This window comes from Xiphophorus couchianus, chromosome 20 (assembly GCF_001444195.1).
Source record: "Xiphophorus couchianus chromosome 20, X_couchianus-1.0, whole genome shotgun sequence".
Classification (NCBI taxonomy): Eukaryota; Metazoa; Chordata; class Actinopteri; order Cyprinodontiformes; family Poeciliidae; genus Xiphophorus; species Xiphophorus couchianus.
The window spans coordinates 15,517,364-15,538,716 of NC_040247.1; the positions used below are offsets into that span (position 1 = coordinate 15,517,364).

General features: G+C 36.8%; 1 protein-coding gene across 2 annotated transcripts in view; it reads right to left on the bottom strand.

Annotated features, from left to right (window-relative positions):
• cacna2d2b (calcium channel, voltage-dependent, alpha 2/delta subunit 2b) overlaps positions 1-18,997 on the bottom strand; it is a 39,040-nt gene extending 20,043 nt beyond the window's left edge. For both annotated transcript variants that reach the window (XM_028003334.1, XM_028003333.1), the window contains exons 1-4: positions 18,553-18,997; positions 8,468-8,549; positions 1,623-1,739; positions 1,225-1,284 (exon numbers count right to left, since the gene is read on the bottom strand). In XM_028003334.1, the coding sequence (XP_027859135.1) occupies positions 1,225-1,284; positions 1,623-1,739; positions 8,468-8,549; positions 18,553-18,785 (492 nt within the window). In that variant the 5' untranslated portion in view covers positions 18,786-18,997. The remainder of the gene's footprint in view (positions 1-1,224; positions 1,285-1,622; positions 1,740-8,467; positions 8,550-18,552) is intronic.
• Positions 18,998-21,353: the final 2,356 nt, after the last annotated feature.

Below are 21,353 nucleotides of genomic sequence, written 5' to 3' on the forward strand. Positions count from 1 at the left end.
GACAACAAATCTTGAAGCTTGCAAATTCACTTAGGTAAAAAAAATACAATGTACATTTATAGAACTGACATTGTACTCTTATGTTTTTATTGTATGTTTTTAGTAATAAAAGTTGAAATCAAATCAAGTCATAAAGGCTAATTGTAGATTTTCAGATGGATCATTTACATGTGTCAATGTATCAAACAATTAAATTTTAAAGTTGCCCCTTTCGGCCCCTCAAACAAAATCTCATAGCACTTTGCCATTTAAAATCCTTTTAATGAGGTGCCAGACAAAGTGTAGGAAATACCGGCTGCTGCCCCACAATCCTGCTGCCCACCTAGCTGAAGGAAGGTTGCTACGCTACTCCCTCGGTCACAAGAAAGACAAATTCAGGTGTTTGGTCATATTCTTAATCAAAGCCAAGATAGAAATAAATAAAATAGTTAAAATGAAAAGAATGACATTTTTCTAAGTATTTTTGTTTGCAATGTAACCTGAAGCAAAGTTAGTTTTACTCCAGGTTACACCATCAGAGCTTCACTCCAGCCCATGGCTTTTCAAGACTAGCAAAAACCACGAGTTAGTCTTCCACAGTATTAGGAAAACATGTGATATACGATGGTGTTCATGAATTTTCAATGACTATTTGACTGAAGCAAATAAGTAAGCAGTTTTAATGCCTTTCTGCTTTTGGTTCATTTCAACCATTTAATGAGTATTCTGCTCAACTACTGGGGAAAGGAATGAATTCATCATTTTCAGTTTTACAAAAAGGTTTTTAAATAAAATTTGCTTCTTACCTACGGCTCATGTTTTGACTTTAAAACAACTTAATTGTATTTTCTTAATGACTTTTCCACCTTTTAAATCATTTTACAGCATTGAAGTGTCACAAAATAAACTACAGGCAAAGAGAGCCCAAGCATGACACTTAGCTGTCACTTACTTGTGATAATTTCTAATAATTAGCTGTCATTTACTGAAGTCCAATCAGTTCCTTGCAACATACAATGTTAATGTGATAACAATACATTAAAAACCTAGAATAGTTTGGTTGATCCATCCATTCATCCATCTGTAAGCAGCTCTATGTCCTATCTCTAAGGTCAAGCCCAGCTACCTCAATACACAATCTTCTTTATTGAGCAAAAATATGTTTCTTATGAGGAGATCAGAAAATGCAGCAGAAAGACCAATATTTAGGAACCTTACATTCATAAACTGTAACTCTGTTCTTACCTTAAGTCCGTCTTGCCATAGATGTTCCCGTTGGAGCCGCTCTGCTTCACTCGCTAAGCGCTACACATTTCAGACAAAGAAACGTCACATCACAGCCGTACGTAAAACAACATGTTTGACTTAAAAATCTGACAATGAAACCACATTTATGTTCATTTAGTGCTCTTGTTCTAGAGTTGATTTGCAATCTACCTTAGTTACAAATAGTCTTATGAGAAAAAATAAAATAATCTACAAATTAATTGAATTAGAGGGAAAAAACAAGAAAGAAAAACATTCTCACAAAACTGTTACATATTTGTGTTCAAACTTGCATAATCTTGTCCTGTATGAGATTATACCACCCATGAACAAAACAAATACATAAACCATATGTTTGAACAATACAGTATACTTACATCAAGTGCTTTACGCTTCTTTGCCAGGAGTTTTTCTATATCCAAAGCCACCTTTTCCACAATCCTGCGCGGCTCATTCTTCGCCAGCTTGAAGTGTCGCCTTTCTTCATTGTATATCTATGGATAATAATATCAAACACAACAGCAGCCAGTCAGAGTTATTCTGTGGAGTCTATTTCTGCAAAAGTAATGTATTTTCTGTAGACAACAGCTTTTTCATAATTCTCTACAGAATTCATGAAGTTATTTTTGAAAATTCTTATTTCCCATCTGTATTTTCTGAGCAACAGAAACAAACACCGGTTTTATTTTCCACGATGGATTAGTCTATAATGCATTAGATTAGTGGTTTTGAAAGAAGAGCACTATTTCCCCGGAGGGGAGGAAGGGAGTGTGCACGGATTTCCCCGCAACATTGGTAAACTTGGGCTTTTTGATGTATGAAAGACTTGGTGGATTACCAAAAACAACATTAAGTATTAAAGCACCAAAAAACAGATGCAGAAACAGAAGAAAACCAACATAAATGCTTCTGTGTCATTAAATCTTTTTGTCTGACGCTTCTGTGGAAGATTAAAGTTAAATAATTAAATAAAGGTGAAAAATATATCAAGCTTAACCAAAGCATCAATATTTATAGCACTGACCTTTCTTTTTACAGACTTTTGCAGTTCAGCTTTTCATACTGGATGACAGCTTCTGGCCAAACCTGATGGTTGCTAATGCAGTCTTCTTATTAGACCTTGGTGGTGTCACACATTGTCCACTGGGGTTTTGTAGAATATTTTACATATAAATGTAAGAGTTGCTCATTATCTCAACATTTTTAGATGCTTTCAAACCCCCATAACGTCCCTTTGGCTTTTGAATTAAATAGTGTTAGATATCGTAACGTTTTTTCATAATTTTATTTAAAATTAATATTATACATTATGACTAAACTGAAATACATTTTTGTGATAAAAGCAAGTCAACTGAGCAGATGTTTCAGCTTAGTGGTTTTATGTGTGGATCTTTATGAGGCCATTTGCAGCATGCTAATTCAATGTCAGAGTGGTAATACTGATGAGTAGCCTCTTTATAAACAACTTGGCCTTAACCGTTTTCAATCACAGGATCTGAGGATGTTCCTTCTCCTCTTCAAAATCCAAGGACGTGCAGAAAAGAAAGCTTTGAACAGCTAAGCAATAAGCTGACTGACCAAACATGCAGTTTTACACTCACAAGCAGTACTTTGTCAAAGACCTCAGCTTTTGATGGTCACAACAAACACAAAAAAACTGCATCATAGCAGACATCTCATCATCAGAGATCTAAACAATGAAAGTACCAGGTGAACTCTAGCAAGACGAGTCCTTCCACAAGCTGCAGGATTTTCTTTTGATGAATCTGTATGGTAAAAAAGGTGGCAGACCTGGTTTTCTAAGTACAGTTGAAAGTGTTTGAAGGGAAAAAAAGTGCAAAGGCCAACATCAATACATGCACCTTTATAACAAACCCTAATCCGTTTTTAAAGCTGGTTTACAATGATGCAATATTCTGTATCTTCTTCTAAATTACCATGAGCTTATAGTTTGTGTCACAAACCTTAACTTAGATTGTTTTGAATGCAGTAATTATATGGTGAAAGTTTAGCAGCACCTTCCAAAAGTGTTATGTCCTGTGTATGTGTTTTGCTGAGATAGAGGGATGACCAATATAGATATTTATCCAAACACCAAAGTGAGAATAATTTTGACAGTAGCCTAAGTTGCATTTCTCATTAATTAGCAGAAGCAAAGCTCTTTTTATGACAGAGTGCAGAGCACATGGAGAAACAGCTTTGTTGCTCAGTTCAAATTTTAATATGTTTTTTTTATTTATGAATATTTACTCTTTTTTACACACTTTTAAAAGTGTGACACTCCTTTTTACACACTATCTGTGTTATGTTGTGAAATAGATTTGAGTGAAAAAATATTTCAACTCTAAAGTCCAAAAAAGCCTCATATACTAAGATCTTATCCATCTGGACATCATTTTATTGCTAGAAAAAACACAAATATATGTTTTTTAAACTGCTTGTGAATGCATGTTTCTTTAGTTCACTAATGTTCTCTAGCAAACCTCAGAGGCCTTCACAAAGCAGATATATTTATACTGATATCAAATTACACACAGATGCACTCTATGTACTAATTTGTCAACAACTACTTATGCATGATTCTTTTTAAGAGTATCAGAGTAATGCAGCTGAATGCAAATACCTTTTAATTTTTAAAACCGTCTCTCATTTTTCTTCCTCTTCATAATTATGTGCTAGTTTATGTTTATTTATAAAATATCAATACAATACATTAAACTCTTAGTGGGTATGAATAGTTTTGCAATGTACTATAAATATCTAATCCATCCATTGCAAAGATATCTTGTTTTAACGCTGTTCTTAAACCGCACTATGAAATACATCAGTTAAATTTATATTACTGTAATTACATCCCAGCTATCTCCACAAAGTACTAATCATGATTACTTTCCGCAGAGAGGATTTTATGAGTGACCAGAAGACATGCAGGAATTACAGATATATCTTCCACCTTTGGCTTTGGTTGAAATTAAACTCCATCCATTAAACTCCAAATCAATTTAGGATTAATAATTGAATAACTCCAGTAATCCATGAACACAGATGAGAGTTTTTTTTAATTATCTCAATTTAAAAGTATATTTGCAGTATACTTTTAATCAGTAATAATTCCTGATGCATAGATTTTTAGGTGAAGTTATATATCATGAATGTATTATGCTGGTTCTCTTTTTTGCATTAATTATCAGCATTAATCATTTTACCAATAGTAAAAAACAGTAGTAACAATGCTCTTAAAAAAAAAACCCTGACAAAGATCTACTCTTTGTCCTGAATATTCGACAGTATTCTAAATAAATGTTCACACAGTGTTTGCAGTAAGAGGGAGCTTGTGACATATTTGTAAAAATTACGGGATATTTCCAGCATCTCCCTGAATAGGTTGTTGGTTTGAGGTCATCAGTCTCTCAACCTCACGAGGAAAACTGTCAGAGGGAAGATGACAACGTGTCACGCAGAAAGAGAGTGGGACGAGAGGAGCTTATGGATGGAATTGCCAGATTGTGAAAGTTTTTTTTTAGTTTTTTTTTTTTTTTTACAATGATTCAATTCCCAATACCGACTGCAAGACATTCCTCAAGTTTCTGTGCTGACCAGATGCTTTACTGGCCCATGAAACAAAGATGGGAACATGCAGTAATGAACAGGAAGTCTCTGTGAACTGTGTGCCATCTGTGGAGAACTCGGTTCTGTGGAGCATATATTAACGAGCGAGGCCGAGGACGGCTGTGACAGAAAGAAAACCTACGATGATGTTATCATGACATATCTGCAGTTCCATAACAGATTCTCGTCATAAGATGATAAAAATAATGGTTGCAGAAGAATGAATACTTGGTATACTCATGGAATCAGAAAAAATTTAAAAGCACCAATCCTGATTCTAACATACACTAATTTCTCAGCAGTTTGAAATTTTTGCTTTGAGTATTTTATGAGACTTTGCAAAGAGGGTGCTGCAACAGTAAGCACCAAATGTTGCAATCACTTCTACACCGAAGTACACAAAAAAATATATATTTATATAAAAGTGTACTCTCTATATAAATATAAATAAATGTGCCTCAAATGTGCAAAACCACACAACATAGATTATACATCTCACTTACTGAACGAAGACAAATAAGTTACACTCCCTAAAACTCAACATATCTATGAAATACATAGAAATCTGAGAATATAAAGGGGTTGTGCTTTTTTTTACTATGACATTAAAAAGTCTTTACTCTTTAAGATATTTGATATAGACAACAAAAGGTTTGAGAAGGCATCTCGTCTTGATACTGAGCCAAATAAAGATTTTTCTGCTGCAAAGACACGTTCTGAACAAAAAAACAGAAGAAATATCTCTACTGTAATGTATACTGTAAAACATAATATTAAACATGTAATGGTTGGCTAGTGATTGTACACAACTATTAAAATATCAAGGTGGATGTAAACATTTTCTGTATGAGGTCATTTGCTTTGTAATTTATGATTCTCTCTGCATCTCTGCTGCTGGATAAATAACTTGTAAATCTTGTAGTCCATCCATCCATTTTCTAACACCCTTGTCCCTAGTGGGGTCGGGAGATGCTGGTTCCTATCTCCAGCTAACGAGAGGCGGGGTCACCCTGGACAGGTCGCCAGTCTGTTGCATCTTGTAGTCCATAAACCAAATATTTCACAGTAGTTTCTGATCTACAAGCTTCTAACAGAAACATATTTTTGAGGAAACAGTCCCTGCCACAGAGCCAGTTATGTCTCCAGCATCAGTTACTATGGTGACAGACCTATGTAAATTATCAACCAGCTTTCTGATAATGAAAATCCCAAACTATACATGAAGTTACCTCAGTAAGCCACTAATCTTGTAGGATGTAGGAATTTTGCAAAGTGACATCAGCCAGTGGCAAAAAAAAATTTGCATGGTTAGCATACTACATAGCATAGAGTACTTCATGATGACAATTTTCTCACTGAAGTTTTTAGATTATAAAGGACACTTGTATTAAATATAGTTTCATTACATCTTTTTAAGAATTTACTAGCTACTTTTAGCTGAGATGGATATTGGCAGCTAAATATATTATATATAAATATAGAGGGAGTGGGTGGCTCAAACACAGGATTCAATGTTTTATTCCTGGTGTTCCGTGTGTGGATGTGTGTGTGTGTGTGTTTTATTTGAAACACTGCTTAAGCCAGGATAAGGATTTTCTTCAAAATATTCCGCGTATTTCAGACGCAAGCAGAGATTAATCAGGACTTAATGAAGAAGCGAGTGTCACATCAAGGCCTTACTGCAGGCTGACCATCTGCTCTCCAGTGACACAAACAGAAAGGACTCGTGGCGATGCTCTCCGCTGAGGCAACGCCCCCACACATCTCTCCAGAGCACGGCTCTCTGGCCTCCTGCATATGATCTCTGATTCTGTTTGTTTGCATTTCTTCTTAACTACCCCCACCATCGCCATCAGGTGAAATACAGCAAATGTTAAATAACTGAGTAAGCACCAGCTGGGACTTCAGCTGCAGTTTTATAGTAAAAAATAAAAAATAAAAATAGGAAATGTATTTCCCGCACAGCTTGGACCATTTTCCCGACTATTATTTTTAAATAATGCTTTAACTACAAAAATAGACAGGATTTGTGTTATTTTATTATCCTTTGGAGAGGAAACACAGATTTGAGGACAGATATGTTATTATTCCTCCAAAGATTAACTTAATATCTAGATAAAATTCAGACTACACTTTGAAAGCTTATAATTTAGAGGATACAACGTTTCCTACACATATAAAATCAGCTATGGTCAACAACAAGTTTACCATAGCTTTATGAGCCCTTCTACAACCATAAAATATTACAGTGCTTATTACTTCTTATCCCACTGGCTACAGATACTGATGCAAAGATCCCTATATTCAAGAGACATGCATATGGAATATTTGCTTCCTTTGTATGAGAGGATCTATTGTATGCTTCAGCTGCTTGAAGAGACTGTCTTTGTTGCAGCCAGAGTAGTGGCAGGAATTGGTGTTCCTAGAAGTTGAAGTGCCAAAAACATTACAGTAAATTTGGTGGCTGAGTGTTGCTACCCCAGTACGAACATGAAGAGACTGTAAACCTGGCATGAGGCCAATGGGGCAACTACTGTTTCTTATTCTGTGATGACTAAACCAACTTGGTTGGACATATACCATGGAAAAGCCAAAACTACTGTTATGTATTCCCAAATATGCTCCCATCTTATTGAACCACCACAATATAATCACAGGAGTTGTATGCATATTAAAATCAGTTGTGAAACTATTACTACAAACAAGATGATGCTACATGGCGAACTCTCAAAAGTCCTGCAGGTTCATCCAGGATCTATGTGATGTTGTGGTGGTGTTAAATTAAAGCATTAGAATGTTTTAACCCATTCTTTGTCTTTTTTTTATTCTACAATGGACACGGGAGTATTTTCCAAACCCTAAATTTAAACTGGTCTTGAAGCAAAAAGTCACTGATGTCCCAAAATAGCTGGAAAGATCCATAACAATCATATTCTGGGTTGTGGTCATTTTATAAGCTATTAAAGCTGTCTAATTTCCAGGAAATGGCTCGTAGTTAACACCATTAAAAGCTGATATGGAAATAAATTTAGAGGGTAAGAAGGTTTAGAAATCGGGTTACTATAATGCAATGTCAACATGCATTACATGCAGATGTTAAATAGATACTTCTGATGGGGGCTTGCAGAAGAAAAATGTCTGAATTGCTAAGCTTGACTGTAGGAGTTAATAAGCTCAAAACATCATGAAGGATAGTGCCGAATATTCTAAATCTAACCACTGTAGGCGTGTGTCCAGGCATCACTATAGCGTTGCATAAATGTGTTCAAGAGTGGTAATTACTGAAAACAATAAACAACATATCAGCAAGATTTGGCTATACCACCACATCTTGGTGGTATAGCCAAGATGTGGCTAAAATATTCAAGCTATTGACGAGAAATGTAAGACTACCATAGATTTAAAAGAAAGTTGTTGCAACTGGCCGATAGTGGCTCTGTAAGATGGGCTAGAAATACACTCAAGAAAACCATAAATAAATAAGTAAGAATGTAATTGTTTTTTTGTATTTAATGCAGCTATTTAGATGCAGCTCTGGAGCTTAATGGATTCACGGTTGTGCTGAGTTTATGCTGCTCAGTAATGAGTAAGAATCCAAACCACACACACTCACCCCTTTCAGCTGCTGAACTCCAGTGATGTGCTGAAAGGCTCTGTCAATCTCCTGCTGGATCCGCCTGGCCCAGTGCATTATCCTGTGGATAAACATCAGACGCTGACTTTCACACTGCAAAAAAACCGATTAACTGGATACATGTGTGTTGGTGGCTCTCAGGAATGACAAGAGATGGATCAGAAGAAGCAGTTACACATGATGACTGATGTACAGACACATTTTTTAAATGTGCTTCATTTACCCAAATCTAAACTATGCAAATGCATTCAGGGAAGTAGATTTTAATGCTTTAGCCCATTTCAGAGTCTCAAATTAGGTATATTGACTAAAAATATGCAGCTGTAATAAATAAATGTGTTGCTTTGTCATTGTGTCTGATGTTTTCTTTTATCTAAAGCATCTCTGATGTTGAGAACCTTTTTAGATGTGGCTTGTGTTAAAGTGCTTTATAAATAAAGCTGCTGCTGATGAAACAATTAACAAGCAATTAATATTTACGAGAGCAAAATTAATTATTGATTTATAAGCCATATTACAAGTCAGAAAACAGCAGAAACTTAAAGGAATTTTTACACCTTTATTCTGTAAAACCCCACTAAATAGGGGTAGAGTGAATTACCAGTGAGTAGTAGGATTTTTGTTAAAAACGTAAAGACAGAGATTTCAGTTTGGCAAATCAGAGAGGATTTCTGACATACACAGCAACTCAAAACTTAACATGCCCTACAGATTCACCTTAATATGAAACAGATATAAACTTCATAACACTGTCTTTACTCCTTTACGAATTTGCAGGCAGAACATGATCTAAAACACAAATTCATTGGTGTAAAAAATTACAGTGAAGTATTTGGTAGGAAGTCATGGATTTGAGGAGTTTGCATGTATGTTTTCTCAGAGTAGTAAAGCAAGCATATTAGTTTCATTGACCACTCTAAATCAAACCTTGTGAATGTTTGCATGCAAAATATACTCTGAAATTGTTGAGGTTTGAGTAGTTTACTCATAAATTGGCTACTCATCAGCACACTATACAAACCCATGTTGAAAAAAGCTCAACTGACTCAGGTCACCAACCAGTGATTGGTTGCACTAGGGTCTTGTAAAGACTCATGAACATCTCACAAGCACAACATACACCGCAACACCCACCCAGTTATACCTCTATGGCGTCCAGATGGAAAATATTTCTCATTAAATGCCACATGGCACCCCACAAGTCTGAAAATACTGGCAGCACCATACATATAGTCTGCCAACCTATCAGAAAAAGTGAAGCCCAACCTGTGACTCACCCTGGCAATGTGACATCCATTCCTAGAGTGCTATTTCGGTAATCTATAGTTGTGGAAGGCCAATTTATTTTTCTATGGACAAAAGTAACACAAATGTTGAGCTTGCAACTGGGACGACTGTGGTTCGGTAGGCAGTGTAGACGTCTTGCCATTGAAATGCTGCTTGACTCTGTAGCATGTTTATGTGTCCCTAATGCTAAGTTGTCTACTGTATGAATGTGTATGTGCGGGCGTGGGCATGTGTTAGCAATTATGACTGGGTAAATGTGGCTCTAGTGTAAAGTGCTTTAATTAGTCAGTAGGACTACAAAAGTACTGTCTAAATTCAGTACATTTGCAACAACACTGAGCATCTTCAATAATTTATTGATTTATAAAGTGCTTTAAAATATCCAAATTAGACCAGTAAAAATCATAGCACTGAAACGGTTCACAGAAAACAAAATGATAAAAGAAATTGAAATTTTCTAACAAAAATAAAAATAATAATAATTATAATAATAATAATACATTACAAGCCTCTCGGAACAAACACTTCTTTAATTTGGTATATAACAGGAAGCCAGTATAAAAATTGTAAAACAGGTCGCACATCTTATGATGTTTGTTGATAGACCGGCATTGTATTTTGGACAAGCTGTAAGCAATATAAGCACAACTGGTAGACCATATGAAAGAGAGTATAGCTAGAGCCAACCTGGAATGACATAGAACAAAATGTATTTGTGTTAGAATGGTCTAGTCAAAGTATTAAACTAAATCCTACTAAATATCTGTGGAAAGATTGCAAACGAACCAAGAAAAAATTTCACTCTCTGGGAGCAAAGCTTTAAAAGACAAGAATCAAAATATTTGCAACTGCATCTGCAGCAAAAGGTAGCTAAGGTTTGGGCAAGGGTATGAAAGAAATTCCATTTCAAACTTTTCAAACATGGATCTGTAAACACGTAACACATAAAAGTCATAAAATACTTAGTAAATTCTCTCTCATTTAGTTTATATACACAGCTCATTTGTGCTGTCTTAATATATAAGGCAGGAACACAAGCACTTCTTACAGTGGTCTGCCATTTCAATGCAACCCACATATTTTACACATCAAATCAGAACAATCCTGCCGTGTAAGAAATCACGTCTTTTATAATTAACATCAACTTGAGGTGTGAGCCAAGAACATTAAAAGACATTTTAAAAGACAGGCTCTGTCATTCTGTCCTCAACAAAACACAATTATGGAGAATGTTGGATCCTCCATCAGTACAGGTGAAGAACCCCTTCTAATTTTGGTCTCTTCCACGGTTTTGACCTTTATTTCCTAACTAAGAATTGAACATAGTTGAGCTTTTTACTTTATGATAGTTCGGTCATCACGCTGGCTGCTTTAAGTGCCCAGAGAGTGGATTCATTATCAATCAGACAGCTTGGAGCAGAGTTACAAGACAACATAACGGATTAATGCCTTGCTGGACTTGTTCCTACTGTCAGACGAGGCACAAATCTTCTCTCTGCTTCCTAACTCCATAGAAAGAGACGGCCTTTTGAATGTTACAAATCATTCCTCCTCTCATTTTCTATTCTAGCTGAACAGCAATACAAAGTTCAGATCTGATCATGAATAGACTTGCTCTATTACAGTGTACATTTTTTGTTACATTCTTTGTGAAAAAGGACAAAAATAGGAGAGCAACGTGAAACTCAAGCTAGGATTTTTTAACTCTATCTCGCTCAATGCTCATTGTGAAAATGCAGCTGAATGTCTGTGCAGTGCACGATTTAAAAGTGAAATGATCTTCAGCTTGAGGCGATTGAGGCAGCAGGAGAAAAATAACAAGAAATGCTCTAAAAAGATCTGCAGCGGAAACCATTCCCTTCACCTCGCAACACAATCTGAAGCAAAACTCTGAATATTTTCTGGATAACACTTAAAAAATACATCCCAGTCATAATGAGGTTTAGTTGTTAAGTGTTGATCAAAGAAAGTGCAGCCCACACTAGCTTATCAAATCAAAACATTCAATAAATAATAAATGAGTGACTGTTTTCTAATCCACATCCAGACATCTGTGAAACCTCTCTGATCAGCTTTTAAACATTTTATGATAATGCTGTTATTTTTAGTTGCGATGCTCATTAAAAGACATGCGAGCAGAACTGTAGGTCTACTCCATGTCACACTGCAAAGAGGTGTTCACATTATGGAGTGAGAGCTTGACTTAAAATGCATAAAAGCCCAGGGGCCAACAGTGGCTCCTGACAATATTTTGAACTACAAGAGTTACATAAAAATGAACAGTTCAATGATGGGTAATAAATAATAGATTTAAGAAAGAAGCCAGACTTTAAAGCTGCAATTGCCCCTGGGCTACACTTTTGATATGCCTCTCAACATGCAAAATGTGAATTACAGAATACATGTGAGTCACATAGAGAACTCATATTAACACAAGATCTCATACCAACGTTGTTTTGCAGTCATACAGTGTGAACATGTACCCTCATCAGCCACTTTATTATGTATGCTATTATTTAATTTATTAACTGTGCAGGTTAGTACTGGGTTGGACCTCATTTTCCCTTCAGAACTGCATTAATTCTAGATGGCATAGACTGAAAGGTGTGAGAATAATTTGTCAGCTGCATGTCCATGGTATAAATCTCCCACTCCACTGCATCTCAAAGGTACTATAACAGACTGAGAGTAAAGTGAGCTTATTATGTTCAAGAAACCAGTTAAAGATGATTTGAGCTTTGTGAAACAGCCATAAGAAAATGGGTGCACTGCAGTCTTAAAGGGGTGGACAAAACTCAGGTAGGCTATGAAGTTTATATGCTATAGAGTTGGTACTACAGGGCCCGAAGTCTGCAAATAAAATATTTCCAATACAATTGCACCACCAGAAGAAGCTTGAAATGTTGATAGAGAGCCAGATTGCTTCATGTGTTCATGTTGTTAAACAACATTTTAACTGTACCCTCTGAATGTCATTGCTCAAACTGAGACTAATCAGATAAGTCAACATTTTTCCAATCTGTTCTCAGTCTTTTTCTTTAGCTTGTGTGCATTTTAACCTCAGACTCCTGTGACGTCTGGTTTGGTCTCCTGCTGCTGTGGCCCATCTGTGTCAATATGTTATACGTTTAAAGATAGTACTCTGCATACCTTAGTTAAAGAGGTACAAAGTAATGAGAAAAATTTACTCTATTACATTTACTTGAGTAACTATTTGGGAAATTTAAAAATACTGCTAAGAACAGTTTTACTGCAGAACACTTTTACTTCTTGTTAAGTGATATTAAATCTTACTAAGTTGCAGTTTTTTGGCTACTTCAATGGCTACATTTTAGCCAAACATGCACCAGGCATAGAGGACATGAAGTTAGTTGGTGTGAGGGCAGAGGATGCAGAGGACAGGGCTAAATGAAAACAGATGATTTGCTGTGGCGATCTCTGAAGGGAAAAGCCGAGCAAGAAGAAGACGATGCACCAGGCATGGAGACAAACCTATCCACTCTGATAAAGTGATTTCTTGCTTAAACACAAGCTTATTTTAATGTTACATTGCAGCTGCTGAGTCTGCTATGACCTTTGGAGGGCGAGATAATACAGTGCATCTTAAGCCTAGAAGTAGTTTGCACAGTTCACACATGCATATATTATCTACAGGATTATGTAATAACATCCTAGCTTATGCATACTTTTCACCAAACACTTTTTTTGTCATGAACCGTGCGGTGTAGGTGGTGAGGCAGACGCGGTACCCCCAGGTATAAATGAGAAATGAAGGTTTAATGAAGAAACAAGTCCAACAATAGTCCAACAACCAGGCGGCACGGCTGAGCAGAATCCAGGGCTCAACGCCGGTAGCAACTGGAGGAAACGAATGGACAGCTGACGGAGACGACACATACGAACAAGCCAAATGAGACGAGGACCCGACAAAGACACAGACACACAGGTGACACTAAATACACAAGAAACACCTGGGAGTAATTGAGGGGAGACAGGACAACGAAGAGACTCAAGGACACCGAAAACTCAGAAATAAACACAGAAAAACACAGATCACGATATTTTTACTCTTATTGCATACATTTTATTTCTACTTAACAAAAAGAAAAAAAAACATTTTGTAGTAATGCGACTTTCACATGAGTATAACGTTTTTGTTTCTTTGCCCAACTCTGCTTGGTTGTGGAGTTTGTTTTAAGCTACTGTTGTCTTATTAGCATGTCCAACCTGTTTGCGTGCTCTCCTCCGACTTCGGACATTAAAAAGGCATCTGTCCGCACAGATGTTGGTCCCTGAACATTTTCTCTGGTGAGGAGAATCAGAGAAAATCTTTATGGAGTTGACTGAGGCAGAACATGTTACTGGACCTCATGTGTGGCTCTTTTGAGCAAAAGCACCATAGCTGGAGCTGATTTTTTTTTTTTCATAATGTATTTCATTGAAATGATTGAAGGCAGGTGCTACCTGTTAAAAATGTACAACAGGAATGTTTGTAATATTTGATTTTTCTTTCTGAAAACTTGCAAATTGCCACATCCACCACAAGGCAACGTGTTAATGAAATACAACATGAACTGTTGTTGCTTACTGTTAGTGACAGATCCTCTGGTACTTTTAGCTTTATTGGCTTTTATTTGGTCTTATTCAACAATAACATCAATAAATGAAAGTTACAGTTTTAAATTTTATTTTAATCTATATTTTCTTCCAATACCATAACTTTGAGAATGGAGGTAAATCCTATACTCAAGTAAAACTGAATCAGTAATACACATCTGTCATGTCAAGCTGTGTTGCTGACGTGTTTTGCAGTTGTGTCTGGTTTTGTTTTCTTTTGGAACTTCCTGTTTGATTTTGGCACTAATTTGCTGTCTTGTTCTTCACCTCCTGTAATTTCCACTTGTTATCAGGCTCTTCCATACCCTAATGATACCCACCAGTGTCTCATTGTCTTTCTTTGTTTGTCTATTTATATATTCCTTTATTTAACCAGGTAAACACCGTTGAGATCTAGATCTCATTTTCAAGAGGGACCTGAGCAAAATATTTGCGATACATAGCAACCTGGTTACAAGATAAAATATTTATAGATATTAGATAGATAGAAACCAGTTATAGAAACCAGAATAAACAGATATTTATTCCTTAATCTGCCAACTCACACTTAGTAGTTCATCTTCATCTCAAATTCTTTGTTGTAATCCTAACGCTGTGCTCAAGTCATTGTGACCCAGCTTGTATTTTTGAACTTGTCTCTGTCTTTGTGAATTTATCCCACTGTGTTGAGTCTTGCATAAGAGTTCTCCACTTTGTGCCTTATGACAACATCTTGTGGCCAATTAACTTCTATAAAAAATAATTACTTTATGTAAATGTTTTTATCTGTTAAAATGTCACCTATATTTTATTTATGCCAGTTTGTACACTGGCATTTTTCATCTGAACATGACTGTAAAACTGTACAAAGCACAATTCTACTCTCAAAATACTCTGGTCATTTCTTCTTAACATTTTAAATATAGCTTTTTACAATAGAGACAGATCACCGAGGCTAGGTATATAGTCAAAAGATAAAAATAATCTCTTTTTTTTCTTTTTTTGCCTATTTTCTAGGAATAAAATGCGATAGAGATCTGGTTATGAATAATACATGAATGAACCGCACAGTTAAAACCTTGAAAGCATATATAGGGATAAAACTAAAGTGGAGATCTTACTTAATTTAATGAAAAAATCTTTATGTAAGTTATCAATAAAATTCCAAACATTTCAGTGTTGAATATCACACCTTCATGGCACATTTTGTACTTAAGTAATATCATCATAAAACCCACAAGTGGGTTATTTTAGCAGGCATGCAATATGTGTAAAAACTCAGCATCTAAAACAGGTTCATTTGTAAATGTAACATAATTTTAGTTCATATTGTAAATGCATTTTAATAATCAGACAGAAGAAGCCCTACCTCCAGCTATGTCTGGCATTTGGGTTTCTAATATTTTGGGAAATTATTATTATTATAAGTTATTAGATGAGCATAATGCTTTTTCATACCAACCCCTGCAGATGGTCTTTCTCTTTTCTGACTCTAGCAGAAACCTATTCCTTTATCCAGCATATCATAAGATCTCTCTCTGTGTTTTTCATCCTGTGCATTTTGCTTCACTGCACTGTTTCTCTGTATTTGATCGATATCAGACGATACTAAACCTCAGGTATCTGTATCAGTATCGAAAGTGAAAAAAGTGGACGGGTGCATCCTCACTCCAGGTTTGTCATATGTCATAGCAAATATGACTATCATTTTGTGAACTTATTCTTCCACTGATGCGCCTATCTTTCTTTAATAAATTATCTCTGACATGGAACCATTAATTATTTTAGCCTGTTTGGATTCTTCTCTTCTACCTTTTTTGTGAAGTACCTTTTGTTTTGGATGGTCGACCTCAAGTACTTGAACTCATCCACTTTCAATAATTAAAATCCTTCAACTTCACACACTAATTCTCCACTCCAGAACACAAAAGATAGGAGTTTTGAATCTTGTTTGTATTGTTCATAGTGTTTGTTGCAATGACTTTTTTAGAAGTGGCCCACTCTAAAAAAAACAGTCACTTTTTATTTCTAATGTGCTGCTTACCTCGGGCTTGAGGGACATAGGAACTAAGTGTTACATTTCCACCAGATTAAGAAAATGTATTAAATCCTGGTATCCCGACTAATTAATTCTAATTAAAGCATCTGATTTCAACAAAAAGCTCCTGCCTTGCAATTATTGGAACAACCACTCAATACCTGAGTCACAACAACTCCTAATGAGGCTTAGCAGATTTGTACATTACTATGTATAGTTTTTACAATATTATGAAATATTTTTTTAATTAATGCAAATGAGTATATTGTCTGTCATTTTCATTTTACAGTATTAAATATAATATTGAAAAATAGGTTACACATAAACAATTTCTAAATCTAATTATCACCACATTAATTCAAAAATATTCATATGCCTTGAACTTTTTTCACACTTTATGCTACACCTTCCAACCTAAAAGTATTTTATAGGGAATTTATATAATAGACCAACACAAAGTGCATAATTATGAAGAAGGAAGAGATGGCTTCCTTTTAACATTTTTTAGCAAACAAAAACATGAAGAAAGTGGTGTCCACTAATGCCCTCAAATAAACTATAGCCCCTCAGAAGTCATATAACTATTCAGTGTCCACCTGTGTGTTATTTAATCCCAGTATCAAACTGAATTCCTTACTGGTTTACCAGAGAACATTAATGAACAAACAGCATCATGAAGACCAAGAAGCACAGCAGCCGGTTTAATAGAAAGTTGTTCAGAAATATTATTGCACTCAGCAACTCTGGCTTCTGAAAGAGTGAGTGAAGAAGTCCACTGGTCTCTGACTAGCAGAATCTGGTCAGAGCTACTGGGAAGACAGATGCTCTACAAGGCAGTCTTGGGAGTAGTCAGCATATTGTAAATTGGGGCAGAGGTTCACCTTCCACAGCACAACCCTAAAAATAAAGTCACAGCTTGCTCCGTCTGTCTGTCTGTCTGTCTGTCTGTCTGTCTGTCTGTCTATCTATCTATCTATCTATCTATCTATCTATCTATCTATCTATCTATCTATCTATCTATCTGCAAAGATATACTCAGTAGTGGATCTTCAGAGAAGCAGCTCTGCTTCATTTAGCTTGCATGAGGACACCCTGGGTGCAGGGCAATGTAGCTGTTTTAGAGCACTCAGCAGAAAAACCATCACAAGCAAGTGGAGGAGGAAGAGAAAGCCGTGACTACACACTATTTCCAACACCCTAATTCATCATAAAACTCTCTCACACACACTGTCAGTCGCCAACAACCCCAGGATTTACAGCCCCCTGTTCTAATTGGTAAATACACTTTGGATCTCCAGTTGTGATTGGCCAGAAATCCTTCACCATGAACCCTGAAGATGAGTTGACCATCTGCTCATTTCCTCTCCCCAGAGCTGCCCGATTGTTGAGCCTGGAGGAGGGCCGACAGAGAACTGCGGTCCAAAGCGAGCCCCCAGCTGTACTCAACGGTGATGAGATAAAGGTTGGGAACGAAGAGCCGAGGTTGACTTTTGGCACAAAAAAAAGGGAAGAAAACAGAGGAATGGTCTTCTGGGAGCAGTTTTCAGCAGGAAGAGAGGAGGAAAATTACATCGTTCTTGAGCATCGAAAAGCTTTTAGATCAAGCAATATAATGAAAAATTTGTTTTCCATATTTCTTTTTAAGTTTTACAGCTGCACAAAATCTAAGTTTTGTCTCGGAATCTAAATCGATCAAAACATCTCCCAGACTGAACTAAAATGGATTTATCAGGGATATTTTAAACTCTAGCAGAAGGTTAAATGCCAGAAGGGCTTCAGATCAGCCAATAATCAAAGCTATCTCTCATCAAATGGTAATAAGGAAAATAAATCATGGGAAAGATTAAACTAAACTAGATCAAACTTAATAAACCGACTTTATGAGGTTTGTCTGCATGTCTGGCATCTTGTTGCTCACACATTCCTGCCAATGGTGCTTAAAGATCTCTGCTGTATGCTGAGCCACAGTGTGGACAACACCTTTCAGAGCACTGCGTGTACATTAGTGGAAGTCACCAACAGCACACCATACAATTATGTAACAGCAGAAAACGAAGAAGAGTGACAGAGTTACATCTCTTGAGTGGTGAAGCTCAAAGTTGTCTCATATCAGACGCTGCCTTTCTCAGTCAGGTTTACTTACGTGTATTGCTGTGGGAATGTAAGACCCTCTGCTCCAGGCCACGACGCGCTGAAAATCAGGAGGACTTGGACTGATACAAAGCAGACGATGCTGCGAGATTTTTTTCCTATCGCCATTTTAACATTAAAAAAAATACAATAAAATAAAATTCTCGCCAAATGGCTTTGGGTGCGCGGATGAAGCTCTCCTGACTGACTCCTGGGGGTGTCGGAAGGGAAGGAGGTGTGGGGCATACAGACAGCGAGCAGGTGTGAACGTCCGGATCAGTTTCCCGACGACTTCATATCGGTTTCTGCGGTCAGGTGAAGGCGGAGGAGGCGGGTATCATCCGTGGAGGCATCGTGGACGGCGGTGGGAGATGCACTGCTGCAGCTGCCAAGACACTGCAGAGTCTCTGCTTCTGCTCCCACTCACACACACGCTCTCCTTCTCTCTCTCTCTCTCTCTCTCTCACAAACACACACACACACACGCCAACCAACACACAGGCTGGCGCGTTCACGACAGCTCGCTCTCCTCTCTGTTTCTCCCTCACCCGTGCGCGCTCACGCTCACCAGGCAACAGAGCAGCAGCAGCATCTAGTTTGGCTTTATTTATCTCCGCAGAGCCACGTGGGATTTGTCATTGCTATATTTTTGGATCTATGACCACCAGCGCTTCTTCCACTAAACAATGAAAAGAGATGAATGAGCAAATCAATAGCAACTGTTTGAATACAAACGTGCAAACCAGAGAAACCTATAAATCTGCATATAAATTACAGATCATTTTTTAGGACGTGAAATTGTTGTGTTGTGGAAGAAAATAAAATAATCAAATGGGTTTTTTAAAACATGCTGAATAAAGATTAATGCCGGCTCAGAGCAATTTCACAATATTTGTTTATACTCAATTTTTGGCCTTTCTCTCCCCGGGATGAATGGACTATGATCAAGTGGATGGATGGATGTATGGATGGATGTATGGATGTATGTATGGATGGATGGATGGATGGATGGATGGATGGATGGATGGATGGATGGAAGCCTTTTGAAAATTGTTCACAGTTTCACACTTTGCTTCCGAAACACAATGACAAAAAAAAATCCAATGTGTCATTGCTTCATTGATCTCAGATCCTGGCTGTCCAAAAGACAGATTTCAACATTTATTTTGCAAGAAGATTGTAGCTACAATTTAATCTCTTTTGGTCTTTTGGTTTACATTTACACTGAGTGTAACTTAGCTGCAGTTCTAAAGTTTCTTCACTGGTTTCCCATTAAATGAACAATTAACTCTCAATTGTTTATATTAATAGACGTGGCTCTTTGGTGGTACTGAATACACCCCATGTACTCTGAAAATGTCTTCTTGTGATACAAGGAATACATCCATCCATCCATCCATTTTCTGTTCACCCTTGTCCCTAATGGGGTCGGGAGGTGCTGGTGCCCATCTCCAGCTACGTTCCGGGCGAGAGGCGGGGTACACCCTGGACAGGTCGCCAGTCTGTCGCAGGGCACAAGGAATACATTTAATGTTAATTTCTTTCACCTACAGTGTCCCGTTTTAAACATGAACAACAAATATTTATATTTGTAGGTGGTTTACATTAATTTTTACATTAATTATTTAATTTTAATTCATTTTCAAGTTTTTGGCCAATGGTATGAAACATACAGTGTATATTAACTTCTCTTATCTCAACTCAGTGTTGAGATAAAAGATCCACTTTTTCCTTCCTGGGTAAGGAAGGAAATGTGTCTGTTTGCCTTTTCATTTCCTTTCATTCTCTGGTTTAAAAACGCAGGTGAATCCAGTTGATGAACTCACCTGCCTTTTCATTTTCATTATGTATGATCCGATCCACAGACTCATTTATTTCTTGTTTGGTTTTTGCTTGCTTGTTCGTTTGGACACAAACTGTCATCTGCATTTATTGTCTTCGGCTAAAAGATGGGACAGTGGACAAAGGCAGTCAACAAACGCCAGCCAACTTCTCTCCTCTCAAAATGTTTCATGCAGTATTTGGTTTTTGTCTTAAAATATTTTAAATTAGTCATTCCAGTCAGTTTTTCTAGATTTGCACTTTTTAAGTGTTGCTGGGTATCTTGTGTTTATATTAAATTAATAGTTAGTCACGATAAAAAGAAAGTACAGACTCATCCATGTAAACATATTCTGTGTTCAAAAATCATATCACCTCAAGTGGACAAAATCACACACGACACGTTTCACACTGTCTTCATTTATGAAAAAAATCAAAGCCAAGTTCATGAACCATTTGTAAAGCCTGCACTTTTAAGAGCAGAGGGTTCACATGAGGGTTTTTACCTTACATTTACCCTTGCATATTTTTGTTAAACGTTCAGAACGTCTGTTTCAGCGTACATAACATAAAAATGCTAAAAAAAAAACACATACAGATGACACAAAATGTAAATAAGAAAAATAAGGCAGTAATGATGATTCATAAGCTGTGTAAGAGATTTATTTTAGCGTTTAACAATTCTCTCTTTGTTCAACCTGATTATTATTAATTTGCTAAGACTTGGAGGATGGGGGTATGAGTGCATAGACAAGTGCAAGAGAATGTGTTGGCCAGTGTAGTACGGTACGGTGCCAGCAAAACCGCAGTGCCTGGCAGACTACAATTAATCCCTTGTTTAAGGGGGAATCTTGTTTCCATCACAGAAGGTTTCAGCTGCAATTACTGCCAGAGGACAGTTGTAGCTACACTGCAGCGCAACACGGCAGAATGAGTCGCCACTCAGCTGTAGGATTTAATTTCTTTACGTTCTTTTATTAACTGCAGCATCTG